This window comes from Onychomys torridus, chromosome 4, assembly GCF_903995425.1.
Source record: "Onychomys torridus chromosome 4, mOncTor1.1, whole genome shotgun sequence".
Taxonomy (NCBI): domain Eukaryota; kingdom Metazoa; phylum Chordata; class Mammalia; order Rodentia; family Cricetidae; genus Onychomys; species Onychomys torridus.
The window spans coordinates 95647477-95668675 of NC_050446.1; the positions used below are offsets into that span (position 1 = coordinate 95647477).

Here is a 21199-nt window from a genome sequence, read left to right on the forward strand (position 1 = left end):
CAGCTAGAGACCACTACAGAAACTCCGAGCCAGGGGCAAGATGGCTCCCCACGGTTCGGGCTAGGCTGCAGAACTGCCACACAGTGCTCATCACAGACCCATTTTAACTAGATGCTGTTCCGGCGCGGAGGCCGTGGACTCCGCCCTCTGCTGGGTCCTGCAGAGCCCCTACCCTAGCTCAAGTCGGAGGGGAAAACTTGGGTCTGTAAAACTGCTGGTGGATGACTGCAGCTGCCACTCCATCACGGAGCGGTGCGCAGAGCCACAGCTACTGCATCCCGGCCCCGCCCATGCGGCGCTTTGGCTCCGCCCCCAGACAGGCCATGGCCAATGAGCTGCTCCTGCCTCCGGCCTTTAAGAACCGCGCGCACTCTCCCCGCCGCGGACGCAGCTAGCCTAGCACTCCGCGGGAGTTTCCATGGCGACCGAGGCCCGGACTGCGCGGCCTGGCAGCGTTGCCATGGAGACAACTCCGGAGCTGGGGCTCCCGAGTCCCCGCGCACCGCCGGCTCAGAACCCCGCGGAGCCTCTGTGCGAGGCCGGTGCCGCGGCGGCCGCTGCGCGCTGGGATCTGCGGAAATACTCCTTGCTCATCGTGATCGGCGATATCGGAACAGAAAGTCAGCTGAGGGCCGTGCGGGCCCACCTTGAACAAGGTGAGCCGCTGTCCTGGCTGTCCCGCAGCACTCCATCCGTGCCTTTCCGCCATCTGCATTCATCTCCCAGTGCACACTTCTGTAGCTCCATTTCTATGTGCACTTCTCGAGACCTGTGCCCCTGTCACCTGCATGTCTTCCATGCATCTGTGTCCTCTCGAGCTGCCAACATCTCGCTTGCCCATTCTTCCCGAAAACCCCCGTGCCGTTCCGCAGTCTCCCGGAGCAGGAGGAGCTCCGGGCAGACCCTGGAGTCCCTCTGGTCACACCCCTTTCCCGCAGTGTCTCGACCAGACATCGGAAAGTCCTCGCCAGACCCTGAAAAGCCCATGTCCCTACCTTGCAGTTTCTTCTTTAGGGGAGCTTTCAGAACGCAGGGTACACATCACAAACCTCTGAATGCTGGCAGCCAAGTTGAGAGAGTGACCTTCGTGGCTCCTCAGCTCACCTCCCTCAGCTGTGCCTGTGGCGCAGTGCTGCGGAGCCACCTGCGGGTGGAAGCGAGCCTCCTCGGAGGGGTGGAGGTAAGGGAGGGGGGCATAGAAAGAGAATCTAGAATCTAATTTAGCTAGAGGAATCATTATGAAAACCAACAGTGTATGGGAATAGACCCTTGGGTGTCGCTTCTACCACAACTGGATAACCTTGCAAAATAAAACAAAAACTGCAAGCTCATTTATTACCAAATTCGGTCTAAACTCTGCTCTTTGCCCTCCGGCTTCCACAAAGGGGAAAAAGCAGTTGCGAGTTACCTAGAGGTACTAGCTGCCCTCCTTGGAGGTGCTACCTTCCTCGCCTCTCCTCTTCCAGGAGCTTGACAGAGCTCTCTGCAGCCCGACCAGATGACTTTGCCTTGAACCCTCTCTCTTTTTTCTTTCACAGGGATCCTCTCCTGGAACATTGACTTATCATCCTTTGACTTGAACCAACAGTTGAGACTCTTCATTACCCGGCATCTAGCTCACTTCTCCTCAGAGGTCAAAGGTTAGGACTAGGGTCATTGGTCTCAGTCCTTTGGGTGTGGGCTGGAAGAGGAGAGGTCCAGTATCCAGGGCAGAACTGGCCTTGTGGGAGTTTGGGCAGGGGAGAAGGGAGGTTTTTTTTGGTTTTTTTGTTTTTGTTTTTGTTTTTGTTTTTTAATGGCTCCACAGCTATCCAGACATTCCCAGTACACTCTTCAAACACACGACATGATGACAGAACATAATTTTTCCAAGAAGAGCATTGTTTGTACACAGCAGGTGACAGAGCTGCTAGGAAATGCTCAAATCACTTTCAGGCAAAACCCCAGGCTTTTCTTTGGTGTTTCTCTTTCCACTTCCCCCAGCCTCCCGTTCCCCGTTATACACACTCCAGAGTGCCTCACTCAACATCCCAGACCCTTGTTTCTCACTGCCCACCCTTCAGGAAGCATTTCTGTTTCCTCTTCACTTAGCCAGCAGCTCTGCAGAGCAGAGCAGAATGCTGCTCTCAAAGGCTGAGCAGATCAGCACCGTCAGATCAAGGCTGGGACAAAGTCTTTGGATTTCTTGAGGCTTGGTTCTGGGATCATTTCTGCTGAGTGGGAGAAATAGTCTAGAAGTGTGAGATAAGATTTTAGGAATTAGCATTCTATGACAGATGCCTACCGAGGACAGGACGTCCTACACCCTTGATAAAGGTGTTGGACATCTGGTTCGATTATTGTAAATGTTGACACACCAATCCATGATACTTTCTTTTTTAAAAAACAGGGTCTCACTTTGTAGTCCAAGGTGACCTTGACTTGATATATAGTCTAGGATGCTATCAAACCCGTTATCCTCCTGTCTCCACCTCCTGAGTGCTAGGACTGTAGACATGCATCACCAGACCTGCTTCTGTGGAGTTTTATAGAATGTGAATTCCATTAGACTCATAGTCATTGCCATCAAATAACAGAATTCATATGTCAATAATTCTCAACAGTCTAGTACAGTAGAAAGTCACCTCTTTCTGCTCCTCCAGTCTGGCAGATCTTTGGTCATTTCCTCATTGATAATTTTTCATGAGCTGCTGAAAAGTTGGAGAAAACCAGGCTAACATGAGTAAAGCTCCACTATACTCAGAATATGTGCAGCAACTTTAAAAAAAAAGTGTAAGGCTGGAATCTTCCTGATGGACTGGCTTCCTCTCAAACTAGCCACTCACTCTTGTGAGAGTCCCTTCTGTTGAGAATTACCCATGTCATGACATCCTCCACTATTCCCAGGGACCAAAGACACTATCACCACTCAAAGCTCCTGGAAGCAAGACTGAATAAAGGGATGGCAGGGGATTAAACTCATTACTGACGTTTGGGGTTGTTTCCTAGTAGGAATTCACACCAAATGCTCTAGCCTTGTCCTGTCCTTTTGGCCACAAAGACTTTGAGTAATGTAAAAAATGACTGGAACTTAAGACAGAATCCTTAGCTATTCTTCAGACTAAGACAAAGGGAATGCCTGGGAAGTGGTTTGCAGGGAGATGCGTTCTTGGGCACTTCTTGGAAACAAGCGTCGGTATAGAGACGCCTACTGAACTCTTCAGAATTTTGCTATGATGTCCTCAGGAGGCTTGGGGCCATCACCCAAAAGTAAGGCTGACTTTTAGCATACATTTTGTTTTAGGTTTAGACATTTTCATGGTGGCCTCTGTCCCTGGAGAACAGTGGAGAATTCCCTGGGAGGGGGGGGAGAAAAAGAAAAAAATAATAACAACCCGCAGAGCTTAAGGCAGCCATAGCCCCTCCCCTGCTGGCTCCTCTTTCAGCTGTCCCTGCACACTGCCTGCCCAAAGCAGCTGCAGATATAGCCTCCTCCTTCACCTCCTCTGATTGCCTAGGCTAATGTACCCAGGAGCTGGGGGGAGCTCAAGGAGACACCACACTAAATGAATGCCTCATGGCTTGACCTTTTTGGCCCGCTCCTTAGGGGGCCGCCATTTCTTCACACTCTAGGCCCAAATAATGAAGGAACAAAATATCTCTTAAGTGACGGGATGAGTGCCCTTACCATTAGGGCCCGCCCTCTCTTTTTTTACAGTTCCACCCCCACACACATACAGAAAAAAAGAAACCCTGATAGTCCGTGGCCCAGCTCCTTCTAGAGGTCAAGTCTGGTAAAGAGCTTTAAAGGGAGTTCTCATACCATGTGCTCTTCAGCAGAGATTTGGGGGCCTTCCTTTATAGCTTCTAATCCTTCCCCTAAAAATCTCTTAAGCTTCTAAGCATTTTTAACACTTAGGAAAACCTAGGATATTGAAAACTTAGCTTAAGGCCTGGGGTGCAGCTCAGCAGTAGAGTGCCCACCTAACATGCAGCTCAGCAGTAGAGTGCCCACCTAACATGCAGCTCAGCAGTAGAGTGCCCATCTAACATGCAGCTCAGCAGTAGAGTGCCCATCTAACATACAGAAGGCCCCAGACCCACAGGGAATGGGGTAGGGAATGGTGGGCCAACACACTGACACATCTCTGCTGAGTGTTAATATGTCTACTGTTGAACTCCTATAAGAAAGGGAGAATTGGCTGGGTGGTGGTGGCACATGCCTTTAATCCCAGCACTAGGGAGACAGAGCCAGGCAGATCTCTGTGAGTTCGAGGCCAGCCTGGTCTACAGAGCAAGATCCAGGACAGGCACCAAAACTACACAGAGAAACCCTGTCTTGGGGGAAAAATGGGGGGATTGATATTCTAAGACTTGAAGAAGCATAGGCTAGCCTGGTGTGGTGGTACAATCCTATAATCCTAACACTGGGGAGGTAGAGGCAGAGGATCATCCTTGACTACATAGCAAGTCTATGACCAGTCTGGGCTACCTGAGACCCCAGATCTGGAGCTGGAAAGAGGTGCGAGGGGTGGAGAGGGGAAGGCTGAGAACACTTTCTGCCTGATTCTTTCCATTCATGGGCTCAGAGGACCCTGATTTAGAGGTTGACACAGTTATCTGAAGTGGTGGGAAGGCAGAGAGAGAAGAGTAGAAGTCAAGCCTCATTCTGTAAGCATCTCCAGTTTGGGGTTTGCCTGAGACTTACCCCAGTTTACTGAGTTTACCCCAATACTAGTCTGGTCTGGGATTCTGGTTTAGGGTGCTCATTTTGAAATCTTCCACAAAGAGAAATATCCAGTCATGTCTGTGAATTGCAAGGTTAGGATTCGAGGGAGGAAGAGAACTCCTTCAGATGAAGTCAGTCCTCACAGTGTGGCGGAAGGATGGTGCTAATATACCCATTGCAGTCCAGAAAGCAAACTCTGAGACTAACTGACTTGTTTAGCGGTGTGGTTCAGAAAGTGGCATTAGGTGTGATCCGGGGCTGCTCAAGCCTTTCACAACATTTCTCTGCAGGAGAGGTGAATGAAGGGTCAAGGGGTCACTCACTAGCGCCTGGCTGCATAGAGATGGGTCGGCTGCATAGAGATGGGTCGAGAAAGAGAACCAACTGTGACCATGTACAAGGTGCAGGGGTGTGTGGGGCTTAGAGCAAGGGTGGATTCTGCTTTCAGTTGGGAAATTTGTTCTCAAGCCCAATGTCTACTAAAATGTCCCCCAACACAGAGAGAGCCCTAAAAAGCAGAGAGGAGACAGGAGGTTGGAGGCAGGATGAAATGAGAGTGACGAAGTTACAGAAGGGGATGGTACTACTCCAGGACCTCAGGACTGAGCCTGGTTTACACAGTGTGTGTCTGTACAGATGGCCTCTCCTATCCAAATGGGGATATGGCCATGTTGCTGCTTTGCATCCTGGATCTGAGCAAGGGTTCTTCTCCTTCTGTCCCCCCCCCCCCCCGTTTCTTCCCCCTCCCCCCAGTACTGGTGACTCAGCTACTCTTCTCCTCTGGCTCTAGTTTAAGGGGGTTGGGGGTTGCTGAGAGCAGAGACTATTTTGGCTTCTCTGACCTTCAAAAGCAGTCCTTGGCAGCCCGGAGCAAGGGTGGGGCTGGGGCTGGCCAGTGAGTGAGTGGAAGAAGATGACCACACCCAGGGAGGGGTAATGAGGAAAGGCCGGGGATGTAAGAGCAGGAACATCACAGGGCCAAATGAGTGTTGCCTCCAGCTCTCCAGATCTTTCCTTTGAATCCTGGAGCACTTAGCTGAGTCCGAGGCAGAGGCTGAGATAAGGGCACAAGGTCAACATAAGAAGGTTCAAGATCAAGACAGACAGACAGACACAGCAAAGCAACAAGGAGAAGTCCAGACCCAAACACCCTACAGATCATTTCTAACTGAAACAGTAGTTTATATTAGAATGGTCTATAGCAAGAAAGCTTTGCCTGAGCCAGGGCTCCGGGCGATGATCCTAAGTCCTTCCCTGAAAGGCAGAAGCCTCCCTTACCCTTCAGAGACTGCCTCCTGACAGCCAGGACACAGAAGCTTGTGTGGGCGCTTGCAGCCAGGCTGCATTAGCACGGGCCTGCATGCAGCTCCCAGGGTCCCTGTGCCCCACCCCAGTGGATTGGGGACTATGTCTGCTCCAGAATTTCACACTATCCTCTGATCAAAAATGAGATGCATTTTTGTCCTCCCCAGTTTTTTATTGATGTGGTCAGGACAGGGACCAGCTTACCACATCACTCACCCCCGCCACACCGCTCCCTTCCACTCACGGCCCCCCAGCCTCTGTCTCCTGTTCTTGCAGTGACTGAAGGTCACTTTCTGGGTCCGTCTGAGGGGAGAGGCAGCAGATGGTTTCTAAGAGGAAGGGGGAGGGCCCTTCTCTCCTATAGCCGGCTCTGTGCCTCAGTGCATGAGGCTTTGGTCCTTTGGTTGATGCTGAGAGGGTATTTATTAACTAAACAGGATTTGGGGAGGAGGTACCCAGAGCTGCCGGAGAGATGGATCTGGCCCTTTGAACTGCTAAACAACCCCTTAGATTCCTCCCCTTCCCCGTAGCCAAGCAGAAACACCAGGATGCTGACACTGTGCAGGCCAAGAAACAGTTAAGTCTCCAGTACCTCGTCACAGACCAGCCCCTCTTCCCCGCCCTGGCACCGCCCTCCCCGGCAAGCAGCCCCCCCTCACTCCCACCCCTAGTGCCGCAGACTCTTCCCTGAAGCCACCCGGCTAAGGCCGGAGCCGAGCCCATGCCTCCATGAGGGGCTGCCTCCTACATCCCTGGGTAAGAGCCTAACAGAAGACAGGGCATGGCAGAGGGATGGGGGTGCTGTGCTAGGGACTGGGGATGGGGAGCAGCTGATACCTTGTAAATCTGGTGCATCTGGACCTAGGCTAGCCTGGTGGGAAGGCTGCCTGAGATGGAGAGAGGAGGTGAACATTACTGACTGGGGTTCAGCCTGGATCCAGAGCCAGTGGAACCACAGAGACTGGGACGGTCCACCTCTGTACTAGGTGGGGGTGGGGACCATCAGCTGAGAGGCAGCAACAGAGGGTGGTGCCACAGGCTTTGCTTGGCAGCCAGGGCATAGAAAGAATTTGGGGGTTATGTCTTTGAGGAGAAACAGACGACTCTGAGAGGAAGGGGGATGTTATGGAATGTATCTTCTGGGAGGGTCCTTGGGTTATCAGCTACTACACTGGTCAGCTGCTCCTATTCTGGGATGAGTAGGGCAAGTAGGTGAGTTTTTGCCAAGTAAGGGAAGGTGGGTAACACTCTGGAAGAGAAGGAAGGAATGGGTCACTAAGACGTGGCATGTGCCTGCTCACAAGCTAACTGGTTTGTTTTTGGCTCCCTTCACCCTATTCCCTGTGGTCAGTTTGAGCTTGGGGCTTTAAGCCCCCTTTGTGGCCTCTCTGAGGCAGCTCAGCCTCGAGGGCACTGGTTCTTCTGCAGCTGCCCTGCATTCCGGGTCCTGTCAACCCCATGGGTTCCCCGCCTGGGCCCCACCCTCACCTCATCTGTGCTTTCCTTCCCAAGATGGGGGCTCTTCAATAGAGAAGCCAGTTTCTTCTCCCTCTCTGTATGCACCCCATCCCCACCCCCACCCCCCATGCAGAGGCAGCCAAGAAAATGACTTGTCATGCGGGGGTGGGGGTGGGGGCGGAGCTGGAGGCTGAGCTCAGCGCGCACACTCACACACACTCACACACTGCGGCAAACTGCAGCTGCCTGAGCAACCAACCCCCTTCTGCCTCACTGCGGAGACACCTGCCCTCCTGCCCACTCAGCTTCATACCCGAAGCCCACCCCCAACCCTAGCAGTGGTCACGGGAAGTGCCCCAGCCTCTTAAGATAGTCCTCTACAAAGATAAAGGAAAAACAAGGCCATTCCCTTCAACGGAAGAGCTGGGGAGCAGAAAAGAGAAACAAGGCTGTCCCCTCGGCCCGAGGATGGATTTGGGACATAATGGACTTGCTCCCAGGGCTAAAGCTGGGGGCTTGTGTCAGGACAGGAAGTGGGATCAGAGGTCTTGTGAGGATACACTGGGGACCATGAAGCTGCTGGAGTGGAGAGCATAGCTGGAGAGGAAATCTCTTTCTGTTCCACCTGAATTGAAAGTGTGACCTTGTTTGTTTTGGGGGAGTCCTAGCTTTCCTAAATCTGAACTACTTAAGACTGGCCAATGATGTTGACATCCCTAGCCACTTAAGTCCCGCCCCTGCCTGCCTCTGAGGTGGTGCTCATCCTCAAAGTGACCTTAATGTATTCTTCGATTCCCAAGTTCATAGAAGAGGACCCTTGAACTCCTCTTGGGCCTAACATGCTGGTACAGGCTTTGAGTCTCCAACACACTGCAGTCCTCTGCTGCCTATGTCTGCCTGATCCTTGGCACCAGGCTCTTCCTCCTAACAAAAGCCTTGGCCTCAGTCCCCCTCGTCCCAACCTGGACAGAAAAGGGAGTTGGAGTCACAGAGGGCTCAGGGAACAGACTATGATCCCCTCCCCAGTATCCTCCAGCGGTGGCTGCCAGTGGGATGAAGTGGAGGAGGGCCAGCCAGTGAGCCTGCAAGGTTGCATCCTTCTGTAATCTGTCTCACCTAGAACTTCCTTTACTTTCACTGCTTGGTGTTTTGTATGAGGCTGAAGGAACAGTACAGGGAAAGATCTGGGGACTTCATCGTTCCTCATCCTGAACATCGACTCGCAACTTCTTTGTTGTTGTTGTTGTTGTTGGTGGTGGTGGTGTTTTTGTTGGTTTGGTGTTTTGGAACAGAATTCTCTGTGTAGCTCTTGATGTCCTGGAACTTAGCTGGCCTAAAATTCACAGAAATCCACCCACCTTTGCCTTCCGATTAAAGGATTAAAGGTGTACACCACCATGCCCAGCTTGCTGTTGTTTTTATTTTTTGGGGTGTGTGTGCATGCATGCATGTATAGGTAGATCAAAGGACAGCTTGCAGGAGTTGGTTCTCTCCCCACCTCAGTCCTTGGGATCAAACTCAGGTGTCAGGCTTGGCAGAAAGCACCACTGGCCCTGTTTCTTGTTTTTGAATCAACCCAACCACTTACTTCCAATAGCTATAGGATGAGACAAGAAATGTTCACTAGGGATAAGTGGGGCAGTGTGCTAGGCGGCTCTGCAGCCTGGGAACGTGAAGGTGAGATAGGAGAGGGAGTGTGAAACACTTTGGAATGGTATGCATGGGTCTGACTGAAGGTTTGCCAGGGTCAGAAAACAGAATTGCAAGTTAGAACTCTCTGTCCTTGAATTATAAAGCTCCAAGAACCAAGTGGACACATGTCTCCCAAATCTTCTGGAACAGGACTTCTGTCCTTGGAGGGTCCCTGGGTGTGGAAAGGATGGGGAAATCTGTAGAGATGGAAGCTGCCGTGTCCTCTACTGGCCAAGGGCAAAGGTAGAGAAAGCTCCGTACAAGACTGTCATCCCAGGAGCCCTCCCTCCAGCTGAACTTCCCTGCCCCTCCCCCCCATTCCCTAGGCAGCACCAGGAACTTAGTGCCCCAGAGGGGACAAAAGCTTCTTGTCAACAGGGCAGTCTGGGGCAAAGGGGCAGGGCCTGGGCAGCAGAGGGTGTGGCACATGGAGGATAGAGAGAAGTCAGTTAGTGTGGGGGAGGGGAGGAAGAAATCCTGAAAGGAGGGGCTAGAGGAGGCAGTTCCGGGACCTGACTTAGTGGTATCCTGGATGGCTGGGTTTAAGTCTAACCAGGACTCAGTTTCCTCTATACTCCATTTTCTGATCGTTTGTTTTTTCCTGACCTGCCCCTTACAGTACTTCCCATTTTAAGTTAATGCCTACTAATTTCAATACAAATGCCTACGTCTCTCCCTCAGGCCAGAGGACCCTCTGCCACCAGAGTGAGATCCTAGAGACCATCATCCTAGTCAACCCCAGTGCAGACAGCATCAGCTCGGAGGTAAGGCCAGGGCCGATGCCTTGCTACAACCTGCTCTTTTCGAGGCCACTACAATCTCGTCTGCTATCCCGGCTGACATAATCCTCAGCCCCACTCCAGGGCATCCCAGTAAGAAACATGTCCATATATTACTGAAGTGGGGACCGGGGTTTTCAGTGCCTTCCCCTGGGTCTCCCAAATCTGTGACCAGTTTGTCTGCCCATTTCAGGTTCACCATCTTCTTAGTAATCCATCAGCTCACAAACTCCTAATCTTGAGTGGGCAAACTCTAGAGCCTGAGGGAGACCTTATCCTACAGAGTGGTACCTACTCCTACCAAAACTTTGCCCGGGTCCTTCACAGTCCTGAGGTAAGTCCTGATGCTTCCATACTGAGCATCAGAGAAGGGGACAAGGGGCAGGATTTAAATTGTGGTGAGAAAGACAAGGAAGGGAAGTCTTGTATTATTTGACCATCAGGAACCCTGACAGGAATTCTTGTCAGGGAGGTAGGCATTTACCTCAGAATCAGGCAAAGATTAGGGGGCTGAATCTGGATCAGACTAAGACAACCCCGATGACCTGATCGGCTTCTGTCTCCATTCCTCTAGATTGCCCAATTGCTCAGCAATAGAGACCCTGGGATCCAGGCTTTCCTCACTGTTTCCTGCTTAGGGGAGGGTGACTGGAGCCACCTGGGTCTGTCCAGTTCCCAGGAGACCTTGCACCTCCAGCTAAATCCTGAGCCTGTGTTACCCACCATGGATGGTGTGGCTGAGTTCTCCGAGTATGTCTCTGAGACTGTGGATGTGCCGTCCCCCTTTGACCTGCTTGAGCCCCCCACCTCAGGAGGCTTCCTCAAGCTCTCCAAGCCTTGCTGTTACATCTTTCCTGGTGGCCGTGGAGACTCTGCCCTCTTTGCTGTCAACGGTTTTAACATCCTGGTGGACGGCGGTTCTGATCGCAAGTCCTGCTTCTGGAAGCTGGTGCGGCACCTGGACCGCATCGACTCCGTGCTGCTCACACACATTGGGGCTGACAATCTGCCAGGCATCAATGGACTCCTGCAGCGCAAAGTGGCGGAGCTGGAGGAGGAACAGTCCCAGGGCTCCAGCAGCTATAGCGACTGGGTGAAGAACCTCATCTCACCCGAGCTTGGAGTGGTGTTCTTCAATGTGCCTGATAAGCTTCGGCTGCCCGATGCCTCCCGGAAGGCCAAGCGCAGCATTGAGGAGGCCTGTCTCACTCTCCAGCACCTAAACCGTCTAGGCATCCACGCTGAGCCTCTGTATCGTGTAGTCAGCAATACCATTGAGCCGCTGACCCTCTTCCACAAGATGGGTGTGGGCCGGCTGGACATGTACGTCCTCAACCCTGTCAAGGACAGTAAGGAGATGCAGTTCCTCATGCAGAAGTGGGCGGGTAATAGTAAAGCCAAGACAGGTATTGTGCTGGCCAATGGGAAGGAGGCAGAGATCTCTGTCCCCTACCTGACCTCCATCACCGCTCTGGTGGTCTGGCTCCCAGCCAACCCTACTGAGAAGATTGTCCGTGTGCTTTTCCCAGGAAATGCTCCCCAGAACAAGATCTTGGAGGGCTTGGAAAAGCTTCGGCACCTGGACTTCCTGCGCTATCCCGTGGCCACACAGAAGGACCTGGCTGCTGGGGCTGTGCCTGCCAACTTGAAACCCAGCAAAATCAAACATCGGGCTGACAGCAAGGAGAGCCTCAAAGCTGCTCCCAAGACAGCAGTGAGCAAGCTGGCCAAACGCGAGGAAGTGCTAGAAGAGGGAGCCAAGGAGGCCCGCTCAGAGCTGGCCAAGGAGTTAGCTAAGACAGAAAAGAAAGCAAAAGACGCGTCGGAGAAGCCCCCAGAAAAGCCCTCCAAGCCGGAGAGGGTGAGGACAGAGTCGAGCGAAGCCCTGAAGGCCGAGAAGCGGAAGCTGATCAAAGACAAAGTGGGGAAGAAGCACCTAAGAGAAAAGATATCAAAGCTGGAGGAGAAAAAGGACAAGGAGAAGAAGGAGATCAAGAAGGAAAGGAAGGAGCTCAAGAAGGAGGAAGGGAGGAAGGAAGAGAAAAAGGATGCCAAGAAGGACGACAAGAGGAAAGATACCAAACCGGAAATCAAGAAATTCTCCAAACCAGACCTGAAGCCTTTCACCCCTGAGGTCCGCAAGACCCTCTATAAAGCCAAGGCCCCTGGAAGAGTCAAGACGGACAAAGGCCGGGCTGTCCGGGGGGAGAAAGAGCTGTCCTCTGAGCCCCGGACACCCCCAGCCCAGAGGGGGCCCGCAGCACTCCCAACTGTCAGTGGGCCCAGAGAGCTGGCCTTGTCCTCACCAGAGGACCTCACACAGGACTTTGAGGAGTTGAAGTGTGAGGAGAGAGGTTTACTGGCTGAACAAAGGGACGCAGGAATAGGCGAGAAACCACTTCAGGTAGGTGCTGCTGAGCAGGGACACCCCAGCCCAGCCATCCCGGAAAGACATCCTTCTGTCCCAGGGCGGGATCAAGAAGAGCACGCGGTAAAGGAGAAGGAGGTTGTCCCAGACTTTCTTGAGGACAAAGGGACCAAGAACAGGGGCCCAGACGCAGGGGCTGAGACAGAGAAAAAGACCTGGGAGGAAAAGCAGCAGAGGGGATCTGAGAAGGTCCCGGAGAGCGCTGAGGCCAGGGAGGAGAGTGAGCCTGAGCTGAAGGAGGACGTGATAGAAAAGGCCGAGTTAGAAGAAATGGAGGAGGGCCACCCTTCAGATGAGGATGAGGAAGAGACGAAAGCTGAGAGTTTTTATCAAAAACATATGCAGGAAGCTTTAAAGGTAATCCCAAAGAGCAGAGAGACTCTTGGGGGCCGGGAACTGGGATTTCAGGGCAAGGCACCTGAGAAGGAGACCTCATCATTCCTAAGCAGCTTGGCCACACCTGCAGGAGCCACTGAGCACGTCTCTTACATTCAGGACGAGACAATTCCTGGCTACTCAGAGACAGAACAGACTATCTCAGATGAGGAGATCCATGATGAGCCAGAGGAACGCTCAGCCCAACCCAGATTTCCTACAAGTACCTATGACCTCTCTGGGCCTGAAGGTCCTGGCCCCTTTGAAGCCAGCCAGGCCGCAGATAGCGTTGTTCCCGCCACCCCGAGCAAAACTTATGGGGCACCTGAACCTGAACTCACCTACCCTCCCAACATGGTGGCTGCCCCTTTGGCCGAAGAGGAACATGTATCTTCAGCTACATCAATCACCGAGTGTGACAAACTCTCTTCCTTTGCCACGTCGGTGGCTGAGGACCAATCTGTGGCTTCACTCACAGCTCCCCAGACAGAGGAGACCGGCAAGAGCTCTCTGTTGCTTGACACAGTCACAAGTATCCCCTCCTCCCGCACTGAAGCCACTCAGGGCTTGGACTACGTGCCGTCAGCTGGTACCATCTCCCCCACCTCTTCACTAGAAGAGGATAAGGGCTTCAAGTCCCCACCCTGCGAGGACCTCTCTGTGACTGGGGAGTCGGAGAAGAAAGGAGAGGCGGTGGGGAGAGGCTTGCCTGGGGAGAAAGCTGTGGAAAAGGAAGAGAAGTCAAATGCAACAACATCCGAGAAACTTTCCAGTCAGTATGCTGCCGTGTTCGGCGCCCCTGGACATGCCCTCCATCCTGGGGAACCAGCCCTCGGAGAAGTGGAGGAAAGGTGCCTCAGCCCAGACGATAGCACAGTGAAGATGGCGTCTCCTCCGCCGTCTGGCCCACCCAGCGCTGCCCACACACCTTTTCATCAGTCTCCAGTGGAAGAGAAGTCTGAGCCTCAAGACTTCCAAGAAGACTCCTGGGGAGACACAAAGCATGCTCCAGGTGTGGGCAAGGAGGATGCTGAAGAGCCGTCGGTCAAGCCAGGGCCTGAAGAGGGCATACTGGAAGAGGGGAGAGTATCTCTTCCCAGGAGCCCTCAAGCCCAGGATGCCCCTGTCAGCCTTGTCGGGGGTCAGACTGGCTGCACCATTCCGCTGTTGCCAGAACAAGACAAAGCAATAGTGTTTCAGACTAGAGAGGCAGGTTCAACACCAGGAGCAGAAGCCCTTCCTAGAGAGGTGAGCACATCGCTTAAAGAACACCGTGAGCCTCAGGGAGATGAGGCACTTTGGTCTACCAATCAAAGCCTTTCCCCTGAAGATGCAGAGTCCCTGTCTGTCCTCAGTGTGGTCTCCCCAGACACTGCCAAACAAGATGCCACTCCCAAGTCTCCCTGCAGCCTGAAAGAGCAGCCTCTGCACAAAGACCTTTGGCCAATGGTGTCTCCAGAGGACACTCAGTCACTGTCTTTCTCAGAAGAGAGTCCTAGCAAGGAGACTTCTCTGGATATCTCGTCTAAGCAGCTCTCTCCAGAAAGCCTTGGCACCCTCCAGTTTGGAGAACTAAGCCTAGGAAAGGAAGAAAAGGGGCCTCTGATGAAGGCTGAAGACACCTCTTGCCACCTAGCTCCTGTGTCAATTCCAGAGTCCCACGTAGCCACAGTGTCTCTTCTCAGAGATGAGACTGCTGGAGAGGCAGATGTCACAGATGAGAGCCCTGTTGGGAAATTACCTGGAAGTCCTTCCTCTCACTCGGCACTGTCAGGCGACAGGAAACACTCACCAGGGGAGGTCCCAGGCACTGATGAACATCTGACAGATGCCCTTAGGACATCTGACAGCTCCCTCACCAAGAGTCCCGGGTCTTTGTCAAGCCCCGCCATGGAGGACCTTGCCATGGAGTGGGAAGGTAAAGCTTCAGGGTTGAAAGACAGAACTGCTGAGCAGAAGGAAGAGGAACTCAAGCTAAAGGGTGAAATCCTACAAGAGAGGGACAGAGTTCTGCAGGAGAAGGTTGCCGGTGTCGAGCAGGACTCGGTCATGCTTCAGACAGACAAGGCTCTGGATAAGAAGGACGAGCCTGGGGGACGACAGCTGGGTAAGATGGCAGAACAGAAGGGCAGAGACTCGGACCAAAAGGATGCAGCCATAGGGCTGGCCAAGGCTCCAGAACCCCAAGACAAAGACTTAGAACAGAAGGACCAGGTCCAAGCAGAGAAGGACAAGCCCTCAGAACAAAAGGGCACAGCCCTGCCACAGACCCAGGCCACGGAACCAGAGGGTAGAGAACAAGAGCACAGAGATTCAAAACAAAAAGACAAGACCCCAGAAGAGAAAGATAGACCCTTAGGACAGAAAGACAGGGCTCCAGAGAGCAGTGCCCCTGAACCAACACAGACAGACAGAACCCCTGAGCAGAAAAGCAAGGCCAATAAAGAAGAGAAGGATGAGACCCCAGCAGAGACAGACCTGGCCTTAGAACTTAAAGACTGGGCCCCAGGAAGGAAGGGTGGCACCCTGGACCGAGACATGAGGGCTGCTGAACAGAAAGATGGGACCCCAAAAGAGGAGGATAAAACTCAGGGGCAAAGGAGCTCTTGCCTGGAAGATAAAACCACAACATCCAAAGAGACAATCCTTGACCAAAAGGCTCCGGAGAAGGCCAAGGCTGTGGAAGAGAAGGATGAAGATGCTCTGGAGAAGACCAGGGCTCTGGGGTTGGAAGAGAGCCCAGTACAGGAGGGCAAGGCCCGGGAGCAGGGAGAGAAATACTGGAAGGAGCAGGATGTGGTGCAGGGGTGGCGAGAAACATCTCCAACCCGAGGAGAGCCAGTTGGAGAACAGAAAGAGCCTGTTCCAGCCTGGGAAGGCAAGTCTCCTGAGCAAGAAGTTAGGTATTGGAGGGACAGAGACATGTCCCTGCAGCAGGATGCGTACTGGAGGGAGCTAAGCTGTGAGAGGAAGGTCTGGTTCCCCCATGAGCTAGATGGCCAAGGAGCCCGTTCACGGTACTGTGAGGAACGTGAAAGCACTTTTCTTGATGAGGGGGCAGATGAACAAGAGGTGACCCCTCTGCAGCACACTCCCCGGAGTCCCTGGGCCTCAGATTTCAAGGATTTCCAAGAGCCCCTGCCACAGAAGGGGCTGGAGGTGGAGTGCTGGCTTGCAGAGTCGCCAGTTGGCCTGCCGCCAGAGGAAGATGACAAGCTGACTCGCTCTCCCTTTGAGATCATCTCCCCTCCAGCCTCCCCACCTGAGATGACTGGACAGAGGGTCCCTCCAGCCCCAGGACAAGAAAGCCCTGTCCCAGACACTAAGCCAGTACCACCCACGAGGAATGAACCTACCACCCCTTCATGGCTAGCTGAGATCCCACCATGGGTACCTAAAGATAGACCCCTACCTCCTGCACCCCTCTCTCCAGCTCCAGCTCCCCCGACACCTGCCCCAGAACCACATACTCCTGTGCCCTTCTCCTGGGGCATAGCTGAGTATGCCAGTGTGGTGGCCGCAGTGCAGGAGGGGGCAGCTGAGTTGGAAGGTGGACCGTACTCCCCGCTGGGGAAGGACTATCGAAAAGCTGAAGGGGGACGGGAAGGAGAGGGTGGAACAGGAGCCCCCGACTGCAGCCCCTGCAGTTCAAAGGTCCCAGAAGCTGGTGAGGGCCATGCGGGCAGAGATACTGAACAGACTGAGCCAGAGCAGAGAGAGCCCACACCCTATCCTGACAAGAGAAGCTTTCAGTATGCAGACATCTATGAGCAGATGATGCTTACTGGACTGGGCCCTGCTTGCCCCACTCGGGAGCCTCCATTGGGGGCATCTGGGGATTGGCCCCCAAGCCTCTCAAGCAAGGAGGAGGCTGCTGGCCGCAACACATGTGCAGAGAAGGAGTCTGCCTCTCCTGTCTCGCCCAAAAGCCTCCAATCCGACACTTCGACCTTCAGCTACGCAGCTCTGGCAGGGCCCAGGGTACCTCCCAGGCAAGAGCCTGAGCCAGGGCCCAACATGGAGCCCAGCCTCAGCCCGCCGGCAGTGCCGCCCCGTGCTCCGATCTCCCTGAGCAAAGACCCAAGCCCCCCTCTTAATGGAAGCACAGTGAGCTGCAGCCCAAACAGGAGGACCCCGTCCCCAAAAGAACCCTGCCGAGGTCACTGGGATGATACTAGTGACTCAGACCTGGAGAAGGGGGCTCGGGAACAGCCGGAGAAAGAGGCCCAGTCACCTAGTCCCCGTCACCCCATGCCTGTGGGCCACCCCTCAATGTGGCCTGAAACTGAGGCACATACCAGCCCTTCCTCAGACTCACACCTAGGACCTACCCGGCCAAGTCTGGACTTCCCTGCTTCAGCCTTCGGCTTCTCCTCCTTGCAACCTGCTCCCCCTCAGCTGCCCTCTCCAGCTGAACCCCATTCTGCACCCTGTGGCTCCCTTGCCTTCTCTGGAGACCGAGCACTACTAGCTCTGGTTCCAGGAACTCCAACCAGAACCCGACATGATGAGTACCTGGAAGTGACCAAGGCACCCAGCCTGGATTCCTCACTACCCCAACTCCCATCACCCAGTTCTCCAGGGGCCCCTCTCCTCTCCAATCTGCCACGACCTGCCTCACCAGCCCTGTCTGAAGGGTCCTCTTCTGAGGCTACCACACCTGTCATTTCAAGTGTGGCTGAACGCTTCCCTCCTGGCTTAGAGGCTGTTGAACAGGGCACTGGTGAATTGGGCCCAGGGACGGAGCCAGCTGCCCAGAGCCTCTGGGACCTCGCTCCCCTGAGCCCAGCACCTTTATCCTCATTGGACTTGGCTCCAACTCCAGCTCCAAGCCTGCCTGGGGACATGGATGATGGTACGCTGCCCTGCCGCCTGGAGTGCTCAGGGGAACTCGCCAAGAAGCCAAGCCCCTTCCAGAGCCCCTCTGGAGATCGTGCAGCCAATGGCCTAGCAGAACACAGCTCCAACCCCCCAGGGCTCGCCACAGCCAAGGCAGAAAAAGAAGAGGCTGAGGCCTGCTCTGCTTGGGAGCGAGGGTCCTGGCTGGGGGGAGCCGAGAGGGGCTCCCGGCCCGACGCTCTGCTCTCATCTGAGCAGCTGGGAAGAGCTGGGAAGAGCTCCGGGGGCCCACCCTGCAGTCTTTCTCCTGAAGTTGAGGCTGGACCTCAGGGATGTGCTACAGAGCCCCGCCCCCACTGCGGGGAGCTTTCTCCCTCATTCCTGAACCCACCTCTGCCCCCATCCACAGATGACAGTGACCTTTCAACAGAAGAAGCTCGGCTGGTAGGAAAAGGAGGGCGGCGCCGGGCAGGGAGGCCAGGGGCCACAGGGGGCCCGTGCCCTATGGCCGATGAGACACCCCCCACATCAGCCAGTGACTCGGGCTCCTCACAGTCAGATTCTGATGTCCCACCAGAAACTGAGGAGTGTCCGTCCATCACGGCAGAGGCAGCCCTCGACTCAGATGAAGATGGGGACTTCCTGCCTGTGGACAAAGCTGGGGGAGTTAGTGGAACTCACCACCCCAGGCCTGGCCACGACCCACCGCCAGTTCCCCAGCCAGACCCCCGCCCATCCCCTCCCCGACCAGATGTTTGCATGGCTGACCCCGAGGGGCTCAGCTCAGAGTCTGGGAGAGTTGAGAGACTCCGAGAAAAGGAGAAGGGACGACTTGGGCGCAGGGCCCCAAGCCGGGCCAAGCCAGCATCTCCTGCACGGCGTCTGGATATTCGGGGAAAACGGTCACCTACCCCTGGTAAAGGGCCTGTAGATCGAACATCTCGGACCCTACCCCGACCACGTAGCACTCCAGGTCAGGGCACCCCAGCGGAAGAAAAGGACGGACACAGTCCCATGTCCAAAGGCTTAGTCAATGGACTCAAGGCGGGATCCAGTGAGTATATCAGGAAAATGGGGAAGGGAATATGGTGGGTTGGAGCAGTTATGGGCTAGCCAAAGGCTCTAGCTGTTCAAGCAAATGGGGAGGTGACCAAATATTCTTTGTTTTTGTTTTGCTGAGACAGGGTTTCTCTGTGTAGTCCTGGCTGTCCTGGAACTCACTTTGTAGACCAGGCTGGCCTGGGACATACTGAGACACACTGAGATCCGCCTGCCTGCCTCTGCCTCCGAGTGCTGGGATTAAAGGCTGTTCATCACCACCAGCTGGGTTTTTTTTTTTTTTTAATTTTTTTATTTAAACAATGCATTCTGCTTGTCTCTACAGCAGCCTTGGGCTCCAAGGGTGGCTCTGGCCCTCCTGTGTACGTGGATCTTGCCTATATTCCAAATCACTGCAGTGGTAAGACTGCTGATCTGGACTTCTTCCGCCGAGTGCGTGCATCCTACTATGTGGTCAGTGGGAACGACCCTGCCAATGGCGAGCCAAGCCGGGCTGTGCTGGATGCCCTGCTGGAAGGCAAGGCCCAGTGGGGGGAGAGCCTTCAGGTGAGTAGCAAGAGACAAAGGAGGGGTTCTGGCCAAAGCTCTGTCAGAGGCAACAGGAGGACAGCCCCATTCACCAAAGGACAAGGTCCTTCCTTTGGCAGCAGGCTCATTTATGGGACCATCATGCAGTACTTCCCTTCATTTGTCTTTCCTTCACATTCTCACCTCGGGTGTGTTTTCTTCCTCTTAGGTGACTCTGATCCCTACTCATGACACAGAGGTGACTCGTGAGTGGTATCAGCAGACGCATGAGCAACAGCAGCAACTGAACGTCCTGGTCCTGGCTAGCAGCAGCACCGTGGTGATGCAGGACGAGTCCTTTCCAGCCTGCAAGATCGAGTTCTGAACAGACCCGCCCTCCCTTCCCCATGGATCCACTCCTCTAGTTCATTAGAGAATGGCTGCTGCTGAGTCCTTTGGGGTTGAGGGAAATGGAGCTCAGTGGGGGGCAAGGTCATGTTGTGAGGACTTGGGCTAAGTGGGAGGTACTGTCCTTCCCGTCATCTGTTCCTGGGGTCTCAAAACCAAAGGTAATGGGGGGGGGGTGATATGAAATTCTAAAAGGTCACCTGGAACCCTCTCCTAGCACTGGCAAATATTGGTCTTGGATGAGGAGGATGGGTTTCAGAGAGCACACTCCATCCTTGTGGAGGGAGATTAACATCCCCGTCCCCGAACCTCATTATTTATTTGGCATGCCAGGAAGGATTGCCAATAATTTATATGATGTAGGGAAGGCCACTGTTAGTAAGGTGCCCGGAGCTGCACCCTTTCCTCCATCTCCCATGCCCTAGCCACCAGGGTCTGGGTTCCAGCAAGGACCTGGGGGCAGGTGGCTGCTGTACTGTTTTCGCTTCCCCACTATCTGAATGTCTCCATCCAAAACTTGAAGCTCTTTAGACCAAGAACTAAGGACAGGAAAAAGGATCTCATCTCCCAGCCCCAGCTTCATACCATTTCCGACCTAGGGCTGTGCCCAGACCAGGCCACCTGGGCAGCACAAAGGGCAAGGAGAGCCCCAACCCCAACCCCTCCAAGCTCCCTGATCATTTAGTCTTCGCCCACCCCATTCCAACAGTCCTGATCCCTTCTCATCCCCTGCTTGGCTTCTCTGCATGTGGTCATCTGCTAGGCCTGGTGTGTTAAGGGTTAAAAATAAGCCACTGCCTGACGCCATGTGTGACTTCCCCCAACATTCCAATCCTCTACCATCCTGCAGCTGAAATGGGAACGCTGGCTGCCTCTCTAAACCCACACTCTTGGGCAGAGGTTCTGGGAGGTGGAGGCTGGTCTAGAGAACTTGGGGAAAATGGGAGAGGAAGGGAGAAAAGAGAGGAAGCAGCGCTATATATAGTTGAACTTCTCCAGAGTGAAGTAAAGATAGGCTGAGCATTCCACAGGACAGGACCTCGCCCCAGGCAAGCCAGTGAGCAGCCCTGCTAGACCCTGCTGGACTGAGAAACCCAGATGCTGGTAGTCCCTGAGGTTTGCTTTCTTCGCCAAGCCAATGGGAAATCAAAAGGAGCCCACCCCATGTTCTCCCTGGCTCCCTTCTCCCCTCTGCTGTGCTCTGCTCCTCCCTACACTTCCCTGCTACAGTTCCCAGCTGCTGTAACAGAGCCACCTTCAAGTCTAACAATAAATCAAGTTCACTGCAGACGGTGTAGTGCTGCTCAGGCTTTTCCAGACTGCATACATTACTTAGTTGTCCTGGTTTCCATCTCGGCTTCAGTTAGCATTATCATTTATCTTGGAAGACTCTTGATTATTCAAACCCATTGCAGGACCCAGGGGAGCCAGAGAACACAGCACTGGTAAAAGGAGGAAGAGATGTGGGAACCAGCATTGTTTCTTCAAAGAAGCAGAGTGTGATAGCATATGCCAGTGATCTTAACATTCAGGGTAGTGGTAGGAGAATCAGGAGTTTGAGGGTAGCTTGAGCTACATAATGAGTCAGCCCTTGTCTCAAAAACAAAAACAAAAGAAACAAGGGCCTAGAGAGGTGGCTCA

General features: G+C 53.9%; 2 protein-coding genes across 7 annotated transcripts in view; one reads left to right on the plus strand and one right to left on the minus strand.

Annotated features, from left to right (window-relative positions):
* Nucleotides 1-1111, minus strand: part of Tp53bp1 (tumor protein p53 binding protein 1) — a 91408-nt gene extending 90297 nt beyond the window's left edge. For all 4 annotated transcript variants that reach the window (XM_036183486.1, XM_036183487.1, XM_036183488.1 and 1 more), the window contains exon 1: nucleotides 996-1111. The gene's annotated coding sequence lies outside the window, so the exon portion shown is untranslated. The remainder of the gene's footprint in view (nucleotides 1-995) is intronic.
* Map1a (microtubule associated protein 1A) lies at nucleotides 390-20863 on the plus strand. 3 transcript variants are annotated; one of them, XM_036183481.1, is made up of 7 exons: nucleotides 390-656; nucleotides 1539-1640; nucleotides 9845-9927; nucleotides 10136-10276; nucleotides 10517-18638; nucleotides 18969-19189; nucleotides 19380-20863. In XM_036183481.1, exons 1-7 carry the CDS (start codon nucleotides 419-421, stop codon nucleotides 19533-19535), a joined length of 9063 nt encoding a protein of 3020 aa, XP_036039374.1. In that variant the 5' UTR covers nucleotides 390-418; the 3' UTR covers nucleotides 19536-20863. The 3 variants fall into 3 exon arrangements, with proteins under 3 accessions (XP_036039374.1, XP_036039375.1, XP_036039376.1); XM_036183482.1 differs by having other exon boundaries at nucleotides 18972-19189; XM_036183483.1 differs by lacking the exons at nucleotides 390-656; nucleotides 1539-1640 and adding an exon at nucleotides 6699-6769.
* The last annotated feature ends 336 nt before the right edge of the window (nucleotides 20864-21199 follow it).

Excerpts from the sequence above, each read along its gene's own strand:
- Map1a (XM_036183481.1), top strand. The coding sequence starts at position 419 with ATGGCGACCGAGGCCCGGACTGCGCGGCCTGGCAGCGTTGCCATGGAG. Across the intron at positions 657-1,538 it reads GCGGGCCCACCTTGAACAAG|GGATCCTCTCCTGGAACATT; the intron begins GTGAGCCGCTGT and ends TTTCTTTCACAG. Across the intron at positions 10,277-10,516 it reads GGGTCCTTCACAGTCCTGAG|ATTGCCCAATTGCTCAGCAA; the intron begins GTAAGTCCTGAT and ends CCATTCCTCTAG.